The 26,191-nt window shown below is 42.9% G+C and overlaps 1 protein-coding gene across 1 annotated transcript in view; it reads left to right on the top strand.

Moving 5' to 3' along the window:
• The window catches only part of Eps15 (epidermal growth factor receptor pathway substrate 15), a 131,141-nt gene that overhangs the window by 43,123 nt on the left and 61,827 nt on the right, over positions 1 to 26,191 (top strand). The window contains exons 5-11 of the mRNA XM_045139170.1: positions 1,917 to 2,012; positions 5,780 to 5,845; positions 7,062 to 7,187; positions 9,800 to 9,859; positions 20,668 to 20,757; positions 21,625 to 21,770; positions 26,014 to 26,170. Of these exons, the coding sequence (XP_044995105.1) occupies positions 1,917 to 2,012; positions 5,780 to 5,845; positions 7,062 to 7,187; positions 9,800 to 9,859; positions 20,668 to 20,757; positions 21,625 to 21,770; positions 26,014 to 26,170 (741 nt within the window). The remainder of the gene's footprint in view (positions 1 to 1,916; positions 2,013 to 5,779; positions 5,846 to 7,061; positions 7,188 to 9,799; positions 9,860 to 20,667; positions 20,758 to 21,624; positions 21,771 to 26,013; positions 26,171 to 26,191) is intronic.

Raw genomic sequence — 26,191 nt, 5'->3', positions numbered from 1 at the left:
AAACCGAGGTCCTTAGGCTTCCCAGGCAAGCGCTTAACTGCTAAGCCATCTCGCCAGCCCTAGAACACTTTTTGACAGGCACAACATGTCTTTTTAGCCAAAGGACCGTGGGAGCTTCCCTCTAGGGTCCGTGACCTTCCAAGCCACAGGCTTCTGATGGGCTCCATCTTGGTCTCAGCATATGGCTCAGTGTCCTGAGTAGATCTGGTGTGTAACCAAGCGCTTTGGCAATGGCCTGTATTGTTTTAGGGCCCTCATGGTCCTCCCTGACCAACAGCTCACTGTTGGGGTGTAACCCAGTTCTGGCACTGGGATTTACCAGCAAAGGCCTGTTGTGGTTTTAGGGTAAAGCTTATTTTACCCCTACAGGGGGCTTCTGCCCAAACCTCTCCCCTGATCTCACACACTCTCTGTCTCCTGTATTCAAAACATTTTGTCTTTTATATTTAGCCTTTATCTTAGAGCGTCCCCTGCCCTTTATTGTAGCCATTTCAGCAGCATTTCAGGGCTTATGTTGAGGTCCTTGATCCATTTCGAGTTAATCCTTGGGCAGGGTGCAGGAAGTCGGTCCAGATTCCTCCTTCCACACGTGGTTATCCGGTTTCTTCAGCAGTTTGTTGAAAATGCTGTCTTTTCTGTAGCGTGTGCGTTTTGGCCTCTTGGTCAAAGATCAGGTAGCTGTAGTTCCTAGAACTTAAACCTGTATTTTTAAAAATTTTTTACTTATTTATTTATGTGATAGAGACAGCGAGAAAGAGAGAGAGAGGGGGGTGCCAGGGCCTTCAGCTTCTGCAAACGCCCCACACAAGTGCCACCTTGGTGATAAGTACCAGTACCATTCTTTTTTAAAAAAAATTTATTTTTACTTATTTGAGAGACAGAGAGAGAGCACATGTGATACAGAAATAGGCAGGTAGAGAGGGAGAGAGAGAATAGGCGCGCCAGGGCCTCCAGCCACTGCAAACGAACTCCAGATGTGTGCGCCCCCTTGTGCATCTGGCTAACGTGGATCCTAGGGAATCGAACCTGGGTTCTTAGGCTTCGCAGGCATGCGCCTTAACCACTAAGCCACCTCTCCAGCCCTAAGTATTTTATTTTTATGTATTTATTTGACAGAGAAAGAGAGAGAGAGAGAATGGGGTCACCAGGGCCTCCAGTCTCTGCAAACGAACTCCAGATGCATGCGCTCCCTTGTGCATCTGGCTAAAGTGGGTCCTGGGGATCGAACGTGGGTCCTTTGGCTTTGCAGGCAAATGCCTTAACCACTAAGCCATCCCTCCAGCCCTGCAAAGTTTTTTTTTTCAGAATTTTTACATAAGTCAATCAGGGAGATTGGTTTGTAATTTTCTTGTTTTGTGTCTGTCTTGTTTCATGTTAGTGTACTGCTGGTTTCATAGGAGTCAGCATTCATTCATCATAAAACAGTTTTTTTCATTATATATTGTTATTTGTTAATAATTTAGGAAAATCGTTGTACATGTATCTTAATTTTATTAATTAATTTTATTCATTGCGTACCTTTGTTTTAGTTTATTTTCTTTATTTAATTTTTGTACATGTCTTTCTGTTCTCAATTTCGTTTTTTGAAGTAGGGTCTCCCTGTAGTCCAGGTTGACCTGGAACTTACTCTGGAGCTCAGGCTGGCCTTGGACACACAGCAGTCTTCCTGCCTCAGCCTCCTGTTCTGTGATTAAAGGCATGGGCCTCCACCCTGAGCTCTTTTCTTTTGTTTTTGTTTTTTTCCTTTCCAGCACTTTTCTTAATTTTAAAGCAAATGTGTTTGAATCCAATGTGCTGTTATATTTGTTGCCATAGAAGACATTGAGTAATTGTGGATTATTTCATATTTGCAAGTTATTAGATATGATAGGAAGAGAGGTAGATAATGCTCTTAATATTCTAATTTTCTTTCTCAGGAGTTCTTTATTGCTTTGCGGCTTGTGGCATGTGCCCAGAATGGACTGGAGGTTTCATTGAATAGCTTGAATCTGGCTGTTCCTCCACCAAGATTTGTAAGAAATGCTATTAGATATCAATTTTATTTAATTACAAATTATACCACATAATTAAGTTTAAATCAATGTATTAATTATTTTCTCTTAACCACTGTCATTCAGCTAGCTGATTTTCTTTCCTAAAAAGTACATGTGCGTGTGTATTTTCAGGTGTGCCAGGGTCTCCTGTGGCTATAAATGAACGCTTGTCTGGCTTTACGTGGTTGGCTTAGCATGCTGACTTCCCTAGCATCTGTCTCTAACCGCTGAGCCATCTCCCCAACCCTCTGATTTCTTTTTTTTTTCTTAGTGACTGTTGCTAGTTTTCTGTATGCCCTTCAAAGGTAATATAGGAGCATGTGAAAAAATTTAAATTTATATTTCCTCATTTTCTATTCATTGTAACATCCTGTTCACTTGATTTTATACTTTTTAGAAATATCTTAATATGTTTATATGTTGATGATCCACATAATATATAACCTTCATTTAGATAAAAAATGCTCCAGTGAACAACTTTGTGTCATAACTTCTCAAAAGCAGAATTGTTCTAGAAGTTTTTCAGTTGTGTAATTTGCATGTATATTGTCAACCTGCCTTGCATCATGGCGGTCCTAGCTACACTCTGGCCAGCAATTCCTTGACATGCCTGTTTCCCTAAAGCTCTCCTTGCTTGCTGTTGTCGCTCTTTGTGTCCTGGCCTACTTGATTGGTGGCAAATGATATGTGAGTGTTGGTTTTATGCAGTAAGCGTGAATAGTTTCCATGCCTGTGAGCTGTTTAATTCCATGTGACTTGAACGTCTGATTGCCCTCTGTGACTATTTTTCTTGAGTTATTCTTTTTCTAGAGAATTCTAGAAGGTCTTTTTTTCCCCCCAAGCAGGGCCTCACTCCGGCCCAGGCTGACCTGGAATTCACTATGTAGTGTCAGGGTGGTCTCGAACCCATAGTGATCCTCCTACCTCTGCCTCCCAAGTGCTGGGATTAAAGGCGTGTGCCACCATGCCTGGCTTTTTTTTTTTTTTTTTTTTTGGTTTGTTTTGAATTCTCTTTCAAGTTAAGGAAATGACACTTTTGTCTATATCAGATACATATATTTTTCCAGCTCATGATTTGTCTTTTAGCCTAGAGTTGTTTTCTCTCTCCCCACATGGCCAAGTTGGTTTTTATTTTTATTTTTATTTTTTTATGAGAGAGAGAAAGAGAATTAGCACACCAGGACCTCCAGCCACTGCAGTTGAACTCCAGACACACGTGCCATCTTGTGCACATGTGTGACCTTGTATGCTTGCATCACCTTGTGTGTCTGGCTTATGTGGCATCTGGAGAGTCAAACATGGGTCCTTAGGCTTCGCAGGCAAGTGCCCTAACCACTAAGCTATCTCTCCAGCCTGACAAAGTGTTTTTTTTTAATTATTTATTTATTTGAGAGCGACATACACAGAGAGAAAGGCAGATAGAGGGAGAGAGAGAGAATGGGCGCGCCAGGGCTTCCAGCCTCTGCAAACGAACTCCAGACGCGTGCGCCCCCTTGTGCATCTGGCTAACGTGGGACCTGGGGAACCAAGCCTCGAACCGGGGTCCTTAGGCTTCACAGGCAAGCGCTTAACTGCTAAGCCATCTCTCCAGCCCACAAAGTGGTTTAAAAAAATATATTTTTATTTATTTATTTGCAAGCCAGGAGGCAGGCAGGCCATGGCCTCTTGCCACTACAAACTCACTCCAGATGCACGTGCCAGTTTGTGCATCTGACTGTACTTGGGTACTGGGAAATTGGACTCGGGCCATCAGGCTTTGCAAAAAAAGTAGCTTTAATCACTGAGCCATCTCTCCAGTACATGACAGAGCTGTTTATATGTGAAGGAATTATCAAATTAGAACCTATTTTTAGCTGGGCGTGGTGGCACATGCCTTTAATCCCAGCACGTGGATGGCAGAGGTAGGAGAATCACCATGAACTCAAGGCTGCCTGAGACTACATAGTGAATTGTGGGAGACCCTACCTCAAAAGAACCAACCAAACAACAAAACTATTTTTATTTTTCATATTTAAGTTAGTACTGATGTAGGTGTGAATATGGATTCAAATTCAGTTTTCAATAATAGCGATCCTGTGAACCTAATGTAGCATATTGAATAATCAGTCTCTCCACTATCAGTTTAAAGTGTTGCATTCCTGATGACCTTTCACTAAAGTCACGTGTCCTTTGATTTCTTTCTGAATTTTTTATGTCCTTATCCACTGATCATTTTGTCCCATGTGCCAGTTTTACGTTGTCTTACTTATCATTACATGGAGGGTGGTTTTATATGTAATACAGCTTATCCTTCCATCCCAAACTTAATGGCTTTTTTTGTTTTTGGTGTTTTTAATTTTAATTTTTGTGTTGCTGGGACTCAGTCTCAGTGTTACAAGTGCTCTCCCACTGAGCTATGTTTTTTTTAGCACCTGTTTTTTTAAACTTTTTTTTTTCTTTTTTTTGTGAGAGAGAGAGAGAGAGAGAGAGGAGGAGAAGAAACTGACACACTTCTAGCCACTGCAGTTGAACTCAAGGTGCGTGTGCCACCTTCTGCACATGCATGACCTTGTAGGCATGTGTAACCTTGTGACTCCGGTTTAAATGAGTTCTGGAGAGTCAAACTTGGGTCCTAAGGCTTTGCAGGCAAGCGCCTTAACTGATAAGCCATCTCTCCAGCCTGTTTTTTATTTTCAAATAAACATTACTATTTATTAGAGAGAAAAGGAGGGAGAGAGAGAGAGAGAGCACAGGTATACCAGGACCTCTTGCCATTGCAAATGAACTCCAGATGCATGTTATATTGTATACATCTGGCTTTATGTGGGCACTAGGGAATTGAACCTGGGCCAGCAGGTTTTTCAGGCAAGTGCCTTTAACCACTAATCAATTCCCCTAGCCCATCTCTTGTTTTTTAACTTAATATTCTGGAAGTGTTAAAAATTTAACTTTGGGCTGTGTGTGGTGGCTCATGCCTACATCATCCCAGCACTCAGGAGGCTGACGTAGGAAGATCCTGAGTTCAAGGTGAGCCTGGGCTAGAGTGAGAGCCTTCCTCAAAAAATTGCTTCAGTTTCAAGAATGTCTCTCTTTCTCTGTCTAGACGTGGCATATCAGGGCTGGTGGAGGGATTTGTTGCCTAGCTATGTTTTTCAAAAGCATGTACCTGTCTCCTCAGCCAGTTAAAGAAAATAACTTGCTTTTTTTTTTTTTTAAAGAAACACTTATTTATTTTGGTTTTTCTGTTTTCCTTTTTGTTTTATTTTTATTTATTTATTTGACAGAAAAAAGAGGTAGGGAGAGAGAGTGGGCGCATCAGGGCTTCCAGCCACTGCAAACAAACTTCAAACGCGTGCGCCCCCTTGTGCATCTGGCTAATGTGGGTCCTGGGGAATCAAACCTGGGTCCTTTGGCTTTGCAGGCAAACCCCTTAACCGCTAAGCCATCCCTCCAGCCCGATAACTTGCTTTATTATCTGTAATAATAGGCATCGCATGCTAGTAACAAATGCTCAGTTGATCTGTTTTCCAGTCTGCTTTCCTTAAGTAATCTTTTTTATTAACACACATGACCGTGCCCCTGACTGAATCAGGGATCTCTTCTATTACACATTGGTTAATGTTCCCATATGATCTAATGTGGCTAAACAAAAGTTTTTGTTCCAGGGGAAAACAGATGAAGATCTAGTTGCTCTCCAGTGTTCTGTAAAAACGTACTGGCTGTGGGCTTGAGGGTTTTGACAGCTGCCCGTGTTCTTTCCTTTCTAGCACGATCCTGGCAGTCCTTTGCTGACCAGCGCGCTCTCAGCGGCTGAGCTGCCGTGGTCTGTGAAGGTCAGTGGCGGCTTCCCTTCGCCTCGCAGCCCCCCACTTCCAAAAGACACGGGGCTGTGAGCTTGAAGATAGAGTTGTGACTGGACCCCTCTGAAGGGAGCGGGTCGCCCTCTGCGAGTCCCTTTGTGCGAACTCTCTTAAAGGTTACTTCTTTGAATTTGCAACATGCCTAGTGCCATGCCCAGAAAGTTCCGCAAGGACCGCTCTCCTGCCTCTGACGTCTGTCCCTTCTAGCTCGGCAGTAGAGAAACAGACAGCGATCTAGTAACTAGAGGAACAGAGGACACTGGACTCCCAAGTAGAGTCATGCCGACATAATTCTTTAGTACATGCTAATGGAAAAATTGTTTTAAATTTTTTTTTTTTACTAACATCTTTCATGATTGTAAACAATATCCCATGGTAATGCCCTCCCTTCCCCCACTTTCCCCTTTTGAAACTCCACTCTCCATCATATCCCCTCCCCCTCTCAGTCAGTCTCTCTTTTATTTGGATGTCAGCATCTTTTCCTCCTATTATGATGATCTTGTGTAGGGAGTGTCAGGCGCTGTGAGGTCATGGATGTCCAGGCCATTTTGTGTCTGGAGGAGCACGTTGTAAGGAGTCCTACCCTTCCTTTGGCTCTTACGTTCTTTCCGCCACCTCTTCCACAATGGACCCTGAGCCTTGGAAGGTGTGATCGAGATATTTCAGTGCTGAGCACTCCTCTGTCACTTCTCAGCACCATGGTGCCTTCTGAGGCATCCCAAGGTCACTGCCATCTGAAAAAAGAGGGTTCTCTACCAAAAGTGAGAGTAGCATTAATAAAAGGGGATGAACATGAAGAGAAGTGCTTATTGGGCAGTTTGATGAGCATAGTATATACATTTAGCCAGACAGCAGCAGTTGTTACACCCCTAGGGCTCATGACCATCCCTGTTGTAGGTTTTCAGTATCAGGGATGTATTCCCTCCCATGGAGCGGGCCTCCAGTCCAGTTAAAGGGCAGTTGGTTTTCACCATGACAGACATGCCACTGTTGTACCCGTTGGCTCATTTGGTCTGGCTGGCCAAATATAAGGCTTGCAGTGTCCACTGTTGAGCATCTGAAAATGAAAATGTTTTTTAAAATGTGATCTTAGAAATATGTTGTCTCTGACGATTTGGTTTTCATAAGTGCATGTAAATCTTTCTCACCCTTATTTAACTTGTCATTTTTTTTTCATCTCATATTGTAGCCTGAAGATAAGGCCAAATACGATGCAATTTTTGATAGTTTAAGCCCTGTGGATGGACTTTTGTCTGGCGACAAAGTGAAGCCAGTGTTGCTGAACTCTAAGTTACCTGTGGAAATCCTTGGAAGAGTAAGACATTCTCTAAATTAATTTATTTTCTTTCGAGAGGTCCCATTTGTTCAGCGTGGCCTAGAACCTGTGATCCTTCCGTTTGCTTCAGCTTTCTGATGATGAGGCTACAGTGTTATGCTACATGTAATTTTGATGTATTGCAATTTCGTATTCATGAGGAACACTTAATAATCTTTGTCAAATTATTTATTTATTTATTTCAGAGAGAAAGAGGCAGATAGAGGGGGCAGGGGAGAGAGTGAGTGAGTGAGTCTGGGTGTGCCAGGGCCTCAGCCACTACAAACAAATTCCAAATGCAGGCGCAACTTTGTGCATCTGGCTTCAGGTGGGTACTGGGAACTTGAATCTGGGTCCTTTATCTTTTCCAGCAAGTACCTTCACCTTCACCGCTAAGCCATCTCTCCAGCCTCTTATATCTCTTTATTTTTATTTTTCTGTTCTTTTTTTTTTGAGGTTTAGTCTCACTGTAGCCCAGGCTGTCCTGGAATTCACTACAGAGTCTCAGGCTGGCTTTGAACTTACGGTGATCCTCCTACCTCTGCCTCCTGAGTGCTGGGATTAAAGGCATGCGCCACCACGTCCAGCTTTATGTTTCTTTTTTAAATATACAGTTCTAGCCAGGTGTAGTGCCGCATATCTTTAATCCCAGCCCTCAGGAGGCAGAGGTAGGAGGATCAATCTGCGTTTGAGGCCACCCTGAGGTTACATAGTAAATTCCAGGTTAGCCTGGGCTAAAGTGAGACCCTACCTGTAAAAAAAAAAAGAACAAAGAAGAAAAAAAATGTAGGACTTATTTTAAAGTTGTATCATTGTAGAATTTTCTGTTTGTTATATATAAGTTATTGTTATTTTATGATTTTGGATATTTCTGATTAAATTTGAGTAAAGTTAGTTATATACGTTGCCCCTTACGCAAACGTGCTTTTCTTTGTATATATTATTTGGTCTCCTAGTTGCTTGAGGATTTTGAGAGACCATTACTATTTTTTTTTTAATTTTTTATTTTATTTATTTATTTGAGAGCGACAGACACAGATAGAAAGACAGACAGAGGGAGAGAGAGAGAATGGGTGCGCCAGGGCTTCCAGCCACTGCAAACGACTCCAGACGCGTGCCCCCCCTTGTGCATCTGGCTGACGTGGGACCTGGGGAATCGAGCCTCGAACCGGGGTCCTTAGGCTTCACAGGCAAGCGCTTAACCGCTAAGGCATCTCTCCAGCCCTTATTTATTTATTTTTTATTGTGGCCACATACAAAACAAAATTGGTCATCGCAACTAATTTTAGATGTAGAGTTCATTAGTACATGCAAATTGTTGTGCCATAACCATGACCACCACCCATCTCTTTCACTTTTCATCATGAAAAGCTAAAAGTCTACCCATCTTTTTGTTCTCATTCACCTTGTGTTTGTCCATAATTCCATATTTGTTAGCTCCTTTTTCTCACCATGCCTCCAATTTTTGCTTAACGAAGTCATAAACTATACCAACTTGAATTTCCTGTCATTTTAGACTCTTTTTGTAAATGCTTGTAAAATTAACTCTTTGAAGTCTATGATTTTGCTACTAATTCAGTTTTGTACAAAAGTTTACTCTCTGCCTTTCTTGGATTGAGTCTTTTTTTTTTTTTAAAGTATTTATTTTTATTTGTGTTTATTTATTTATTTGTTTGACAGAGAAAGAGGGAGAGAGAGTGAGAGAATGGGCATGCCAGGGCCTCCAGCCACTGCAAACAAAGTGCACCCCCTTGTGCATCTGGCTAATGTGGGTCCTGGGGAATTGAACCTGGGTCTTTTGGCCTTGCAGGCAAACGCCTTGACCTCTAAGCCTTCCTTCCAGCCCAAAACTTACTTTTTTTTGGTTTCCCAAGCTAGGGTCTCACTGTAGCTCAGGCTGACATAGAATTCACCATGTAGTCTCAGGGTGGCCTCGAACTCACGGCAATTGGATTGAGTCTTGAGAGAGCTTAATACAAGTTCATGACCACCAGTCGTAGTCACGCGGGCTGCTCCCTCCTCCCTGCTGTTTCTACCCCTCCCCTCCATTGCCAGCTCTTCCTAAATTTAATTCCCTGCCTGGGCACCAGGTTTCCGCAGGGTCAGACCGCTGGCTGCACTGCGTCTTGGTTACTCAACCTGGTGCGAATCCTTAGAAAATCCTGTGTCAGTTTTCTAATCTTGAAAATGGGCACACTTCCCAATCCATTAAATGTGGTCCTGTATGTTATGTGAAGAATTTAACATAGTGCCCCTTGGTACGTACTCTGAATGGAGTTGACCCACCACGTCACTGCCAGAATTAGTCCAGTGCTTCCAGGGTGGTGATGGTTACTCACACCAGGTTCTCAATAAGCACCGATTTCAAAAGGTGTTTTCTAGAGTCGTTCTCTACTGTGTAGGGTGAGATTCCTAAACTATAACTGTTGTTGTCTTTTTACTTCTGAAAACTCGCCTTTTCGTAACTTTGCATCGAAGTTGAGATAAAATCCAGACTCCTTTCAAGGCAGTTACTTGTGTGCTCCATATGACATTTGTGTGTGTTCTCTTCCTCTCCCCTAAAAGCACGAGAAATGTAAGAAAACTAATCATTCTCACTTATGTTTTTTAAGGTTTGGGAACTGAGTGACATTGACCATGATGGAAAACTTGACAGAGATGAGTTTGCAGTTGTAAGTAACCTAATGGTCTTAAAATTTGAAATGTCTTTTTTGTTTGTTTGTTTTTTGAGGTAGGGTCTCACTCTAGCCCAGGCTGACCTGGAATTCACTATGTAGTCTCAGGTGGCCTCGAACTCATGGCGATCCTCCTACCTCTGCCTCCCAAGTGCTGGGATTAAAGGCATGCGCCACCACGCCCAGCCTAAAATTTGAAACATCTTAATTTTATTTATTTGAGGGAGATAGTGGGGTGTGTCTGGTGGGGGGAGGAGAATGGACACACCAAGGTCTTCTAGCCACTGCAAATGAACCCAGATGCATGTACCACATTGTGCACCTGGCTTTATAAGGGCTCTGGGGAATCAAACCTGGGTCGTTAGGCTTTGCAGGCAAGCGCCTTTTTAACCACTGAGTCATCTCTCCAACCCTTCATTTTTTTTTGTTTTTTCTTCCCTTCTCTTGACCCAGTAAGTTGAGAGTTATTTACATGAGCACGGGGGAGGGGTCATGGACCACAGCCTGAGCAAATTTTCTACTGGCTGCACCTCGGAAGAAATAGTCTCTTCCCTGTATAACCATCAGCTGCCAAGAGATCCTGAGAGAGGGGTGGGGCCTCATGTGTCGTTTCCCCCCCCGCCCCCACTTTAATAGTTTTATAACATGAACATCCCACTAGTGATTCTCCTGTCTGAGCTTCTGAGTGCTAGGAATCACAGGTCCGCATCACCAGGCCTAGTGAACAGGTCCCCTTTCAATTCATCCTTAAATGAAAACTGCCCACGACACTGTACGCATCAACACGTTAGCCTAGAATTAAAAATTTTTTTTATTTATTTGTTTGAGAGTGAGAGAGAGAGAGAGAGAGAGAGAGAGGCAGATAGACAGAGAGAATGGGCACACCAGGGCCTCCAGCCTCTGCAAACGAACTCCAGACGCGTGCGCCCCCTTGTGCATCTGGCTAACGTGGGTCCTGGGGAATCGAGTCTTGAACCGGGGTCCTTAGGCTTCACAGGCAAGCGCTTAAACACTAAGCCACCTCTCCAGCCCTCAAATGGTTCTTGAGTGTGAACTTTGTAAATGCTGATGTGTTGTCACATTATCAAAAGGTTGGACATGCCTGTTAGAACTATCGAGGGTCATACACAAGCACCAGTTGTTAAAACTTTATATTTGTTTATTTATTTGAGAGAGAGAAAGAGGCAGAGAGATGGAGAAAGAGAAAAGGTGCACCAGGACCTCCTTGTGCATCTGGCTAACGTGGATCCTGGGGAATCAAACCTCGAACCGGGGTCCTTAGGCTTCACAGGCAAGCGCTTAACCACTAAGCCATCTCTCCAGCCCAGCCTAGATTTTTTAGACAGGTTCTCATTTTGAAACAAATGGCCAGGTGTGTGTGTTGCCGACCTTCTTTTTGTTGGACATGAAGGTACCCAGGAGAGATGGTTTGCTCACAGTGCTGTGGAGACGATCAAGTCGTGGCTTTTTGGGTCTTGCTTCAATCAAATACTTGCCCCGGTTTTTACTTGTTTTTTTTTTTTTTTTTCATTAAAAGGAAGTTGCACTGCAGTTCTTGAAAGGGACATTTTTGACATCTTCGTTTGAAAGACCCTGTCATATTAGAAATTGGGCAGTTATCTTGATATAGGGTATTTGTCTCTTTCTGATACGTTATATAAAACTGCTATAAACTCATCAGTGGTAAATCTGTAGTTCCCCATTTACTCTCTAGTTGGAAGTTAGGCAATCTTCTGCCTCTGTTTTTGTAAGGAATCTTTTTTTTTTTTTTTAATCTGTTTCTTTAAAAATATTTGAGGGGGGGGGAAGGGAATTACCATGGGATTTTTTTTTTATAATCATGGAAAATGCTAATAAAAACTTAAAAAAAAAAGACTAAAAAAAGTATAACTTGATGGTATATGCTATTTGGCAATATGTTAATACAATAAAAATAATATCAATAAAAAAATATTTGAGAGAAAGAGAGGGAGATAAAGAAGCAGATAAGAAAATGGGTACACCAGGACCCCTAACCACTGCAGATGAACTCCAGACATGTGTACCACCTTGTACATCCAGCTTACATGGGTCCTGGGAGTCAAACATGGGTCCTTAGGCTTTGTAGGCAAGCACCTTACTGCTAAGCCATCTCTCCAGTTCCCCAGATTCTTTTTTAAGGAATTTTTTTTTCATAATTAACCCAGATTGAGTCTGAATTTTTATATTCTAGACCTTTACTTTTTTTTTTTTTTTTTCTTTTTGAGTTAGGGTCTCTAGCCCAGGCTGACCTGGAATTCACTATGTAGACTCAGGGTGGCCTCGAACTCACGGCAATCCTCCTACCTCTGCCTCCCGAGTGCTGGAATTAAAGGTGTGCGTCACCACGCTTGGCTGATCTTTACTTCTGAAAATCAATTTCTTCTTTTCTTTTATAGCATAAGTGGAATTTTGGCTAGTTAAGTTCTTTAATTAGAATCAATGAAGTTAGTGGGAGATTTTAATTTGTATGACTTCTCCATGTAAACTTTTAGTGACTGGCCCTTATTTTCTTCTCAAATATAATCTTTTCATATTCTTTGAAACCCAGTAGTTTAATTAAAAATTCAATAACCTGATGGGAATATGACCAATATGACCAATATACATTCTGTTCACAAAGTAAAGTTCTCAATAAAATAAAATTAAAACTGTGGAGGCAAATGAAAGTAAGAAAGATAAATAAAATATCTGAAGTTTGGAAACAGTGTTCATAACATAGAGGAAAAAAAAAACCCTACAATCTAAAGCATTGCTGAGTGTTTTTTTAGAGTGTACTTGACATGGCATGAGTGTTGTAGCCACAAATAAAATGATTTATGAGCCGGGCGTGGTGGCGCACACCTTTAATCCCAGCACTTCAGAGGCAGAGGTAGGAGGATTGCCGTGAGTTCGAGGCCACCCTGAGACTACAGAGTGAATTCCAGGTCAGCCTGGGCTAGAGTGAGACCCTACCTCAAAAAAACAAGAACAAAAATAAAAACAAAAACAAAAAACCTTCTGAGAATCTTGTATGCATGCATACACATACTGACATATTGTAGGGTTTAAATTGCATTCTGTCTCTTGAGTGTGGATTTTAGAAATCTGTGACTATCTTCATGTTCTGTGTACTCATTCAAGAATAGTCTGATTCAGATGTAAAGGTGCTAGAAATCTGTGTTCCCGAATTTTCCTTCTGTCCCACAAAGTTTCTGCTGGAGCATTAAAGAGGCATTTTTGCAGAATGGCCAACTTTTCCTTCTGGTAGGAAGTTGAAAACTCACTTTACCCATATCTCCGTCTGTAATTCTGCTGCCACCATTGACTGAAGGGACTAATGGTCATAATCCTGGTCTTTGTGGCATGCGGCCATGATGGTGCAGTTAGTCTGTGACGTGGCTCTTTTAACACGACTGCTTCGTTTGTTTTTTGTTTTGTTTTGTTTTGAGGTAGGGTCTCACTCTAGCCCAGTCTGACCTGGAATTCACTCTGTAGTCTCAGAGTGGCCCCGAACTCATGGCGATCCTCCTACCCCTGCCTCCCAAGTGCTGGGATTAAAAGCGTGCGCCCCCACACCTGGCACACAATTGCTTTTGGAGCTGGCCCCAAATCCAGTCATGCAGGATTCGGTATCAGGTCTTACATTTGTGTTTTTTTTTTTTTTTTTTTTTTTTTAGTCTGGCAAGAAGAGCCTCTAAATTAGCACCTCTAACTTGAGCAGTTGGTGGCAAGAGCCTCCCAGAGGCGCTAAACTTAGCTTTTGGAATGATCTAGAGTTACGGAAATAGCGCGGAGATAGTCGCTTGCCAGGATCCTCGAGCTCCCTCGTCGTTCACGGTTGCCACGGCGGTGATGGTCTCAAAGCCGAGAGAAGCAGCCTTGGCAAACGCTGCCCACCTGCACCCTTTCTTTCGAGTTCACCACCTGCATTTTGCCCTGCAAGAGGTGCTCTCTGGCGTCCCCTGCGTTCTGTTGTCTTGACTCTCTGGTCTGATCAGTCTGCAACGAACCCTTAGTCAGTCTTCCTTGTTTTTACATGACCTTCACGGCATTGAGCGAGACTGGCCAAGGTACCCCACAGAATGCCTCCGAATCTGAAGTTTCCTTAGGTTTCCTCGCAGTTAGATCAGAGGCACAGGCTTCTGCAGTGAGAACCCCCGGGATCAAAATGCTTTGTCATCCAGAGTCAGGGGTCCACGTTGTGCGCACAGCATCATCACCGGCGGTGCCAACCGCATCTCTCGGTCAGGGGCGTTGCCAGATTCTCCTTGGTGAAGTCACTGCTTTTCCCTTGTTGGAGCCTGGCTCTTAGAAAGTGTGCGCTGATGCCGTTTTTTACTTTGCTGTCTATGTATGTATCTGTTCATTTTGCTGCTCTTCCCAAGTCTTAGAAATTTTTTTGTGGCAGGTAAAATGATTTAAATTTTTATCCCATGTTCATTGAGTCCTTGTTTTGAGGGTTTTCTGACCCTTGAAAATTTATGAAGGAGTGGTTCTTGTGTGTGCTGGAGTATTATACCATACTTCTTTTTTCTTATTTATTTCTTTATTTGAGAGAGAGAAATAGAGAATGAAGCTCCAGGGCCATTAGTCACTGCAGACGAACTCCAGATGCATGCACCACCTTGTGCATATGGCTTAATGTGAGTACTGGGGAATCGAACCCCGGTCTTTAGGCTTTGCAGACAAACGCCTTAACTGCTAACTGCTAAGCCATCTCTCCAGCCCAATAAACAGTTTTAAAAATACTACTGGGACTACATAGTTAATTCCAGATCAGCTTGGACCAGAGTAAGACTCTATCTCGAGGAAAAAAACAAACAAACATGCTAAGCAACTTGGTCAATATAGCATCTGTGACCCTCAATTTCATCATTTATAAAATGTTACTCATTGTAGAAAGCACAAACTACTGTGTATGGACATCCAGTAAATATTGATTTTGAATGCTCTATAAAACGTAAGCTTAATTTAGAGTCAGAAAGATTTCTTCTTGAGAGAATGATGATTCTCAGTAGAAGATATATGCACACTTTCTCCCAGTTCCTGCTGGAATCTTCCCAGAACTTCTAAATTACTTTAAGTAATTTCATACACTTGAAGATACATAAATTTGCTGTTTCATTTTTTTTTCTTCACTCCTCCACCCCTCTCTGTTTATAAAGTCTTGAAGGGACCTTGTATACTTTAAAATGAATGGGGAGGCTACATTTAAAAAAAATATTTTTATTTATTTGAGAGAGGGGGGCAGATAGAGATATGTGTGTGTACCAGGGTTTCTAGCCACTACAAACAAACTCTAGACAGATGCATGTACCACTTAGATGGGTATGGGGGAATCGAACCTGGGTCCTTAAGCTTCACAGGCAGTACCTTAACTACTAAGGCATCTCTCCGGCCCACATTATTTTATATAAGTAATATGTGCTAACGTTGAAATGTTTCTTTAAAAAGTAAATAAAATGAATAGGTTTTATCCTGGGATTTTTTGTTTTGTTTTGTTTTGTTTTTGAGGTAGGGTCTTATTCTGGCCCAGGCTGACCTAGAATTTACTATGTAGTCTCAGGGTGGCCTCGAACTCACAGTGATCCTCCTACCTCTGCCTCCCGAGTGCTGGGATTAAAGGCGTGTGCCACCATGCCTGACTCTTATCCTGGGATACTTGATAGGCAAGTTATTTAATTTCCTACAAAGTACCTTAAATATGTATTACTTAAAAATGTAGGCACTGGCATTTAGCTTAGTGGAAGAGGAAGGTGTTGGGTTTGGTCCTCAGAACCAAAATAAAGTTTGTTTGTTTTTTAAATAAGAAATACTTTCTAATACTTCAAAACTCAATGCAAGAAGAAAGATCAGGGGCTGGAGAGATGGTTTAATAGTTCAGCGCTCGCCTGTGAAGCCTAAGGACCCCGGTTTGAGGCTCGATTCCCCAGGACCCACATTAGCCAGATGCACAAGGGGGCACATGCATCTGGAGTTTGTTTGCAGTGGCTGGAGGCCCTGCCATGCCCATTTTCTCTCTTTCCCTCTCTCTCTCTCTCTCTCTCTCTCTCTCTCTCTGCCTCTCTCTCTTTCTTTGTCAAATAATAAATAAATAAAATTAAATAAACAGAAAACTATTTTTTTTAAAAAGATGGGTCAGTGAAAAAGATCTCGATACCCTGTCTGCACTTAACTTCTTTATTTCCTTCCACTCCATGACCCACTCCTTTTAGTTTCTGCTTTATCCTCCTCGAATTTCTTGATGGAAATATGCACAAATAATGAATAATTAATTTCTCCTTCCTACAGAAGATAAAACAGATAGTACTATTCACCACTATACTTTTGTATCTTTATCAGTTTTTCTGAGCTATTTTTCCCCACACAGAACATTATGCTATTCTTTTTTTCCCTGATCTACTTTTTTGAAAACTACCCAAGTAACTACATCCAATTTAAGTTTATCACTTGATGACTTTTGACAGTTATATACCTGTGAAGGGCAGAACCACAGTAAAGGTACAGAATGCTTCTCCATGATACAATTTGTATTGCATCATAGTATTGTATTATGTTGATAGACCATGTGTGTGTGTGTGTGTGTACACATTTTTTTTTTTAAGGTAGGGTTTCACTCTAGCTCAGGCTGACCTGGAATTCACTATGGTGTCTCAGGGTGGCCTCGAACTCATGGCGATCCTCCTACCTCTGCCTCCCAAGAGCTGGGATTAAAAGATGTGCACCACCATCCCTGGCCTTATACCACAGTTTTCTTTTTAAGCCAATCTTTTGTTGATGGACACTTGGGCACTGATTCAAACAGTTGCTTTGGTAAATAATTTTTGTCCTGTAGCATTTCATATACAGGCAAATTAGTCCGAGGGTAGGTTCCCAGATGTGAGATGGCTGAGGGAAAGGAAAATATATTTGCCATTTCGTAGAGACTGCCAATTTGCCCTTTTGAGGAATGGTATTAATTTGAGCCCTGGAGAAGAGGAAAACAATTTCCTTCTACCCTCTAAATTCCTGACTAGGACCATGTAACAATAGATAGTCACAAGAGGAAAACATGCTTATTAATGTGCATATTTCACACGTGTTGGGGAGACAGGGAAATAGTAGCTTTCCAAGGAGTTTAGGACTCAAGCTTTTATAGCATCTTCAAGAAAAACAAATGATGCTTTCAAAGAAGTGGCAAAATAAAGGAAGAAGGGCTGGAGAGGTTGCTCAGTGGTTAAAGGCACTTACTTGCAAAGCCTGATGGCCCGGGTTCAGTTTTCCAGTACTCACATAAAAGCCAGATGCACCAAGTGGCACATACGTCTGGAATTCTATTGCACCCATACTTTTTTTTTTTTAATTGTTTTTTGAGGTAGGGTCTTACTCTAGCTTAGGCTGACCTGGAACTCATTATGTAGTCTCAGAGTAGTATCCAACTCATGGCGATCCTCCTACCGCTGCCTCCCAAGCGCTGGGATTAAAATTGTGTGGCACCACACCCAGCTCTTTTTTAAAAAAAATTTTTATTTTACTTATTATTTATTTAAGAGAGAGAGAAAAAGAAAAAAATATTTTACCTATTATTTATTTAAGAGAGAGAAAGGCACACACAGAGAAAGGAGGGGCAGAGAGAGAAAGAATGGGCACACCAGGGTCTGCCAGTGCCAATGAGCTCCAGACATCCTCCACCGTGTGTATCTGGCGTTACATGGGTACTGGGGAAATCAAACTGTGGTCCTTAGGTTTTGTAGGGAAGCACCTTAACCACTGAGCACTGTTTCTAGCCCTTCTCAACTCTGTTTCTGTCTGCCTCTTTGTTCGCTGTCGCTCCCTGACCAAATAGATAAAAAATATTTTAAAAAATACAAAACAAAACAAAAATAGGACCTTGAATCACTAGAGGTTGCAAATCGTGGAAAGACAAATAAGCAGCTGGGGATAGATAAAGGATAGTGACGGGTCTGTGTGCACACCTCTGATGTTCCTGATACGCTGTCTCCAGGCTGGGAAGGGTCTAAAGTTAGGTTGAAGTGTTCACGTACTTAGTCTTGAGAGGAGGATGAGGCAGGCAGGAAGGTGGCAAGTTCGAGGTCAGCTTAGACTATGTAATGAAATCCTGTTTCAAAAAGAGAGAAAGAGGACTCAGCACTTAAGGCGTTTGCCTGCAAAGCCCAGGTTCAGTTCCCCAGTATCCACTTAAAGCCAGATGCACGTGGTAGCACAGACATCTGGAGTTGGTTTGCAGTGGTTAGAGGCCCTGGAGTGCCCATTCTCTCTCCCTCTCTCCCTCTCTCTTTCTCATTCTCTCTGGCAAGTAAATATAAACTAGTCTAAAAGAAGAAAAACGGAGGGAAAGAGGGAGAGAGTAAGAGCGAGGGTGAGAGCAAGCACTAAATTGAAGTTGTTTGGGGGAAGACCTTTTGTTTTGATGTTCTACTTTTTGGTTTGTGGTGGGAAGGCAAAGTATTTTTGTTTGTTTGTTAGTTTTTCAAGGAAGGGACTTTCTCTAGCCCAGGCTGACCTGGAATTCACACTGTAGTCTCAGGGTGGCCTCGAACTCATGGCGATCCTCCTACCTCTGCCTCCCAAGTGCTGGGATTAAAGGCGTGCACCACCACACCCAGCTAGAATAAGCAATTTTTAAGTCCCCCCTCCCCCCATAAGGTCTCACTCTGGCCCAGGCTGACCTGGAGTTAACTATGGAGTCTCAGGGTGGCCTCGAACTCATGGTGATCCTCCTACCTCTGCCTCCCCAGTGCTAGGATTAAAGGCGTGCGCCACCACACCCGGCCAAAATGTTGTTTTTGTATCTGTTGCTTCTTCGGTTCAAAATAATCATTCTTCCAAAGTGGCATATTCTGTTAACTCTGAGTACCCATCAGCAATGTATAACTGCTGTTTTCCTATAGTTTAGACAACAAAGTATATTATGAAACTTTGAATTATTGCTATTAATGTAAAATGTTTCAGAATAATTTTTTAATATTTATTATTCGAGAGAGAGAAGGAGGAGAAGAGGGAGGGAGGGAGGGAAGGAGGGAGGGAGAGAACGGGCACACCAGGGCTTCCAGCCATTGAAACGAATTCCAGATGCTTGCACCCCCTTGTGCATCTGGCTTACATGGGTCCCGGGGAATTGAACCGAGGTGTTTGGCTTTTCAGGCAAATACCTTAACCACTAAACCAGCTCTCCAGTCCTTCGGAATAATTTTTAATTAACTTTTTAAATATTTGTGTATATGCATGTGTATATATGTTTTCATGTGTGTGGGTGTGCATGTGTGAATGCACATGTGGAGGCCAGAGGACATCTCATGTGTCATTCCTTAGGAACACACCATTTACCATTTTTGTTTACCTAGGCAGAGTCTCATTCTAGCCCAGGCTAGCCTCAATCTCACAGCAGTCCTCCTACCTCAGCCTCCTGAGAGCTGGGATCAAAAGCCCATTTACCAGGGGTTGGAGAGATGGCTTAGTGGTTAAGACATTTGCCTGCAAAGCCAAAGGATCCTGCTTCAATTCCCAGAACCCACATAAACCAGATGCACAAGGGGGTGCAAGCATCTGGAGTTCATCTGCAGTGGCTGGTGGACCTGGCGCGCCCATTCTCCTCCTCCCCCCCCCCCGCCTCTGCCTCTCTCTCTCAAATAAGTAATACACACACACACACACACACACAAGAAGTACATATATATATATATATATATATATATATATATATATATATATATATACTTTTTTTTTTTTTAAGTCCATTTACCATTTAAGAGACAGGGACTATGATTATTCTGGAGGTCCCCTATTTGGCTAGACTTGCTGGCCAGGGTCGCCCAGCCACCTGCCTGTCTCCACCTCCCCAGCATTGGGATGACAAAAGCTGCCATGCCCAGCATTCAGTCACTGGCTGAGCTGTTTTCCACTTCTTAATTTGTTTCTTTTTATTTTTTATTTATTTATTTTTTTATCAAGGTAAGGTCTCACTCTAGCCCAGGCTCACCTGGAGTTCACTATGTAGTCTCGGGTTTGCCTTGAACTCACAGGGATCCTCCTGCCTCTGCTTCCTGAGTTCTGGGATTAAAGGCATACATCACCACATCTGGCTCTTAATTTCTTTCTTTTATTTTTTTTTCTTTAAGTACTTTAAATCTTTAAAATTAGCATACAAAGTTTAACCTAGTTTATTTTTAAAAACTCTTACTTGTTTTGAGAGAGAGATGAGAATTTATGGCTTCCTACTATTGCATGCCTACTTAAGATACATGCACCACCCTGTTCATTGGTCTACATGGGCATTGGAGAATCAACCCGGCTGTCATGCTTTGTAAGCAAGTGCCTCTAACGCCTGGACAATTACTCCATCCTATGTTTAATCTAGTTTCTTAAAAAAGGATTTGAGCCAGGAGTGGTGGTGTATGGCTTTAATCCTAGAATTCTGGAGGCTGAGTTAGGAGGATCTCATGAGTTCAAGGCCAGCCTGGAGGTACAAAGTGAGTTTTAGGTCAGCCTAGGAGAGAGTGAGACCTTGCCTCAATTAAAAAAAGAAAAAAAGAAAAATTACCAGGTGTGGTGGCACACGCCTTTAATCCCAGCACTCAGGAGGCAGAGATAGGAGGATCTCCGTGAGTTCGAAGCCACCCTGAGACTACAGAGTGAATTCCAGGTCAGCCTGGGCTAGAGTGAGAGACTCTACCTTGGGGAGGGGGGGAACAAGTTAAAAAAAAATTGAGACACCTTGAGGGTGATTTGTTGGGCAGTGGGTGAATTCAACAGGTGAATACTTTGAACTCCTCAGTATAGATGATCCTGGTTCATTTATTTTGAAGGCCATGTTTTTGGTATACTGCGCCCTGGAGAAGGAACCTGTGCCAATGTCCTTGCCTCCAGCCTTGGTGCCTCCCTCCAAGAGACAGACGGTCAGTATGTCAGGCTCTGTCCCCTCTGCAGCGTCAGCCAGGGAACCGTCTCACTCACTGACACCATTGGGCACTTTCTCTACCAAAGCCCCGATCAGACAGGTAGAGATGTGTTGCCATCACGGGGTGTCGCTGCACGAGTGCGTGGCATGAAGCTGTCGCCATGCAGTAAAGACGTGCGGGTCTCCACTTGAACCTGCATGGCGGGGTGCTCACCCCCTGGCTCTGCTTGGGGTCACGTGTGTGTTTCATTGGCTTTGCCGGGATTCCCCTGAGACTAAAACGTTGGACCTGGAAGATGCCACATGCTAACACGGCATGCTTGCCCTGGCGTCTTAATTGTTTTTGCGTACACTGGAGTTAACTCTTGATCCTTTGGGGTGCGGGGGAGTCAAATGGTTAATTCTGATCGGCCTGTGTCCTTTTCACCTCCTCTGACCTGCTTCTTGTCAAGGTCTAGTATAGGAAGCAAAATAACTGTAGCCTTCCAAGTTGGGGTACTTTTGCTATAGCAAAGAATGCTGTGTGAAGCCACAGGAAATGTAGATTGAGGATGGTCTGAATATTTTTGTTGATGAAGACTTTTCTAGTTACTGTGTTAGAAAGGAAGTTCATAAGTCAACTTTTAACTGTGCTTAAATTTATTTGCTCATTACTTTTTCGAAACCAGTGAAAGTGACATCTATAAGTACGGTCCCAACCAGCGAGTAGTTTTGTCGTTTTTCTCTTTCCACTAGTTTAGAGGCAGAACCCTGTCACTGAGGTGATTGAGTTAGTCTGTCTTGTTCACTGTGATGAGTTGAAAGTGTTGTTTCAAGTCTGTTCATTTTGGCAGAAATAGTCTTTCTCTCCCCGCCCCTCCTTTAGTGGGTCGTGTCCTCCGCAGAAAAAGCTAAATATGATGAGATCTTCCTGAAAACCGACACGGATATGGATGGATTCGTGTCCGGATCAGAGGTCCGAGAAATCTTCCTGAAGACAGGCCTACCTTCTGCCTTACTAGCCCGCATCTGGTAAGATTTTGTAAAATGTGGTTTTGTATCAACTCTAGTTTTGTACATTCTTTGTCTTTGTCTTTTTTAAAAAAATTTTTATTAACATTTTCCATGATTATAAAAAAATATCCCATGGTAATACCCTCCCCCCCCCCACTTTCCTCTTTGAAATTCCATTCTCCATCATATTACCTCCCCATCTAAATCATTGTACTTACATATATACACTACCAACCTATTAAGTACCCTCCTCCTTCCTTCCTCTTTTATGTCTCCTTTTTAACTTACTGGCCTCTGCTACTAAGTATTTTCCTTCTCATGTAGAAGCCCAATCATCTGTAGCTAGGATCCACATATGAGGGAGAACATGTGGCGCTTGGCTTTCTGGGCCTGGGTTACCTCACTTAGTATAATCCTTTCCAGGTCCATCCATTTTTCTGCAAATTTCATTAACTTCATTTTTCTTTACCGCTGAGTAGAACTCCATTGTATAAATGTGCCACATCTTCATTATCCACTCATCAGTTGAGGGACATCTAGGCTGGTTCCATTTCCCAGCTATTGTGAATTAAGCAGCAATAAACATGGTTGAGCACGTACTTCTAAGGAAATGAGATGAGTCCTTAGGATATATGCCTAGGAGTGCTATAGCTGGGTCATATGGTAGATCAATCTTTAGCTGTTTTAGGAACCTCCACACTGATTTCCACAATGGCTGGACCAGATTGCATTCCCACCAGCAGTGTAGAAGGGTTCCTCTTTTCCCACATCCCCGCCAACATTTATGATCATTTGTTTTCATGATGGTGGCCAATCTGACATGAGTGAGATGGAATCTCAATGTAGTTTTAATCTGCATTTCCCTGATGACTATTGATGTAGAACATTTTTTAGATGCTTATATGCCATTCGTATTTCTTCCTTTGAGAATGCTCTATTTAGCTCCATAGCCCATTTTTTGATTGGCTTGCTTGATTCCTTATTATTTAACTTTTTGAGATATTTGTATATCTTTGTAAAATGTGGTTTTGTATCAACTCTAGTTTTGTACATTCTTTGTCTTTTTTTTTTTAAAAAAAAAACCTTTTTATTATTTATTTGAGAGAGGGAGAGGAAGAGACAGAGAGAGAATGAGCACACCAGGGCCTCCAGCCATTGCAAACAAACTCCAGATACATGTGCCACCTTGTGTATCTGGGTTACATGAGTCCTAGGGAATCAAACCTGGGTCCTAAGGCTTTGCAGGCAAGCGCCTTAATAGCTAAGCCATCTATCTCTCCAGCCTCAGGGCCATCTTTTTTTTTTTTTTTTTTTTTTTTTTTTTTTGAGGTAGGGTCTCACTCTAGCCCAGGCTGACCTGGAATTCACTATGGAGTCTCAGGGTGGCCTCGAACTCATGGTGATCCTCCTACCTCTGCCTCCCGAGTGCTGGGATTAAAGGCGTGCGCCACCATGCCTGGCGAAGCTTAGGGCCATCTCTTCATAAATAGGAAATTCAAAGAAAACCTAGGATACATGAGATTCTGTCTCAAAAAAAAGGGGGGGATCTTTCTGAATAATTCTGTAGGACTTATGTGTATTACATATTTACATAAAACACTTTTTTCCTTAAAAAGGCAAATTGTAATATCTTTAATGACTTCATATTGCATGTGATAATGCATGGGCAAATGTTTTGGAGTGTGTCTGCCTGTCACCAGCCTAAGTATAGAGGGGCAGCGGACCCCAGAGGTAGCAGAGGCAGAACTACATAGTTTCAAGGAAACACTTGATAAAATAAAAACAGTGAATAGATCTCCTTTAAAAGAAATGATGGGCTGAGCCGGGCATGGTGGTTCATGTCTTTAATCCCAGCACTCAGGAGGCAGAGGTAGGAGGATTGCCGAATATAGAATGAATTCCAGGTCAGCCTGAGCTGCAGTGTCACGGTGAGATCCTACATCGAAAAACCGAAAAAAAAAAAAAGAGAAAGAAAGAAAGAATGGGCTGGAGAGATGGCTTAGTGGTTAAGACACTTACCTGCAAAAGCCAAAGGACACAGGTTCAGTTTCCCCAGGACCCACAAAAGCCAGATGTACAAGGTGGCACATGCATCTGGAGTTCATTTGCAGTGGCTGAAGGCCCTGGTGTGCCCATTCTGTCCGTCTCTCTCTCTCTCAAAATAAATATGACTGCTGGGCTGAGGAGGTGGCTCAGCAGTTAAAGGTGCCTGCTTTTAAACCTGCTGATACAAGGTCGGTCTCCTCAGTGCCCAGGAGGAGCAGGACACTACGTGGTACAAGCATCTGTAACCCCAGTGTACCTTTGGCAATGAGAGAGAGAGAGAGCTAGGACAATCCAGGTTTGAAAACAGCAACAGCAGAAAGCCTGGCCCATTGCCCGTATACACTACGCACGTGCACACACACGCACGTACACACACAAATTACTAAAGATGGAAGAAAAATTGAAGAGATGATGACTCAAGACTTGGAAAGATTGAACTTAGGTAAATGATAATGGCTACTTCCTTTGAGTGCCTAGAGAAGGCAGTTTTCATATACAGGCTTAGCATTATGCTAAGATTTTTAAAGAGAGAGAGGAGACAGAGTCAGATGGAGAATGGGCACGTCAGGGCCTCAAGCCACTGCAAACAAACTCCAGACACATGTGCCCCCTCATACGTCTGTCCTGGGGAGTTGAACCTGGATCCTTTGGCTTTACAGGCAGATGCCTTAACCGCTAAGCCATCTCTCTAGCCCTCTGCTAATATTTTGATCATACTTTGTCTTTCTCATAGTAACCTCCCAGAATGGGTGTTATCTTAACCTCATAGAAGGGAAACTTAAGACTTGAAGAGGTTATAACAGGCAATATGGAGAAAAGCCAGAAGTCAAGATGTCTGGTAGCTTGGTCTTTTCACCAGGCCACTCAGAGAACTAAACAGTTGAGAAAGACAATAGAAGGAATGTTTGCTGAGTCTTTTCAAGCCACTCTGGACAGACTGACGGACGCACTGGGGCTGCTCCGGGAGTTCTCTCCATGGCAGTGTTCCTCCTGCTGTGACCCTTGTGCCCTTCTCCCAGACTTGTGGGAAGCAAGCTGACATGGACATTTTTACTTGTTTTACAATCGTTTCAGTGCCACAGTTGAGCTAGATTTTCTGAGACTTAGGTTTCATCTTCAACATCTTTTAATGTTAAAAACTTACCACTAAAGTAAGGGAATGTTGGAATTGTTTGGCCCACTACTGCTTCTCCTGTGTAGTTGTTCTAGAAACTGGTACAAGCACAGAGGAAGCCACATAGAGGCCTCTGCTTAGCACCAGGGAGAAAGAATGAGAACGGGCACACCAGGGCCTCCAGCCACTGCAAACGAACTCCAGACACATGGGCCATCTTGTGCATCTGGCTTATGTGGGTCCTGGGGAATCGAACCTGGGTCCTTTGGCTTCGCCGGCAGATGCCTTCTTAACCACTAAGCCATCTCTCCAGTCCTCTTTTTAGCATCTTAATTTGGTCTACTTCTTTAACATTTGTGTGTTTTGGGCAAGCTGCAAGTTGGTGTGTCCTTTTTTTCTTTTTTTTGGCTTTTGGTTTTTCGAGGTAGGGCCTCACTCTAGCCCAGGCTGTCCTGAAATCTCACAGTGGCCTCAAACTCACGGTGATCCTTCTACCTCTGCCTCCCGAGTGCTGGGATTATTAAAGGCGTGCCTCACCACGCCTGGTTCTTTTTTTTTTTTTTTTTTGATTCAGATAATTATTTTTTAAAAATACGCATAGTTGACTCAGGAGGCACCATGGTGCTGAAAAGAAGTGACAGGAGTGCTCAGCTCTGCAGTATCTTTATCACACCTTCCAAGGCCCAGGGTCCATTGAGGAAGAGGTGGCGGAAAGAATGTAAGAGCCAAAGGAAGGGTAGGACTCCTTACAACGTGCTCCTCCAGACACAAAATGGCCTGGGTATCCATGACCTCACAGTGCCTGACAATACCTACACAAGACCCTCATAATAGGAGGAAAAGATCATGACATCAAAATAAAAGAGAGACTGATTGAGAGGGGGAGGGGATACGATGGAGCGTGCAGTTTCAAAGGGGAAGGTGGGGGGAGGGAGGGCAGTACCATGGGATATTGTTTATAATCATGGAAGCTGTTAGTAAAAAAATTTTTTTTTGAAAAAAAAATACGCATAGTCAAAAAGAAATCCTGTTTTGAAAAGCGTGTGGTGATTTTTGGGCTTCCAGGCACTTGGGCATTTTTCTTTCTGTTGATTCGCGTAGGGCCTTATGCGACACCAAGGGCTGCGGGAAGCTTTCGAAGGATCAGTTCGCCCTGGCCTTCCACCTGATCAACCAGAAGCTTCTGAAGGGCACCGACCCCCCTCACGTCCTTCCTCCCGAGATGGTTCCCCCGTCAGACAGGAGCAGCTCGCACAAGGTAAGACCGCCAAAGGGCAGA

Source organism: Jaculus jaculus, chromosome 21, assembly GCF_020740685.1.
Source record: "Jaculus jaculus isolate mJacJac1 chromosome 21, mJacJac1.mat.Y.cur, whole genome shotgun sequence".
Lineage (NCBI taxonomy): Eukaryota > Metazoa > Chordata > Mammalia > Rodentia > Dipodidae > Jaculus > Jaculus jaculus.
Note: the sequence above shows the minus strand (reverse complement) of the source record. Positions and strands in the feature narration are given on the sequence as shown.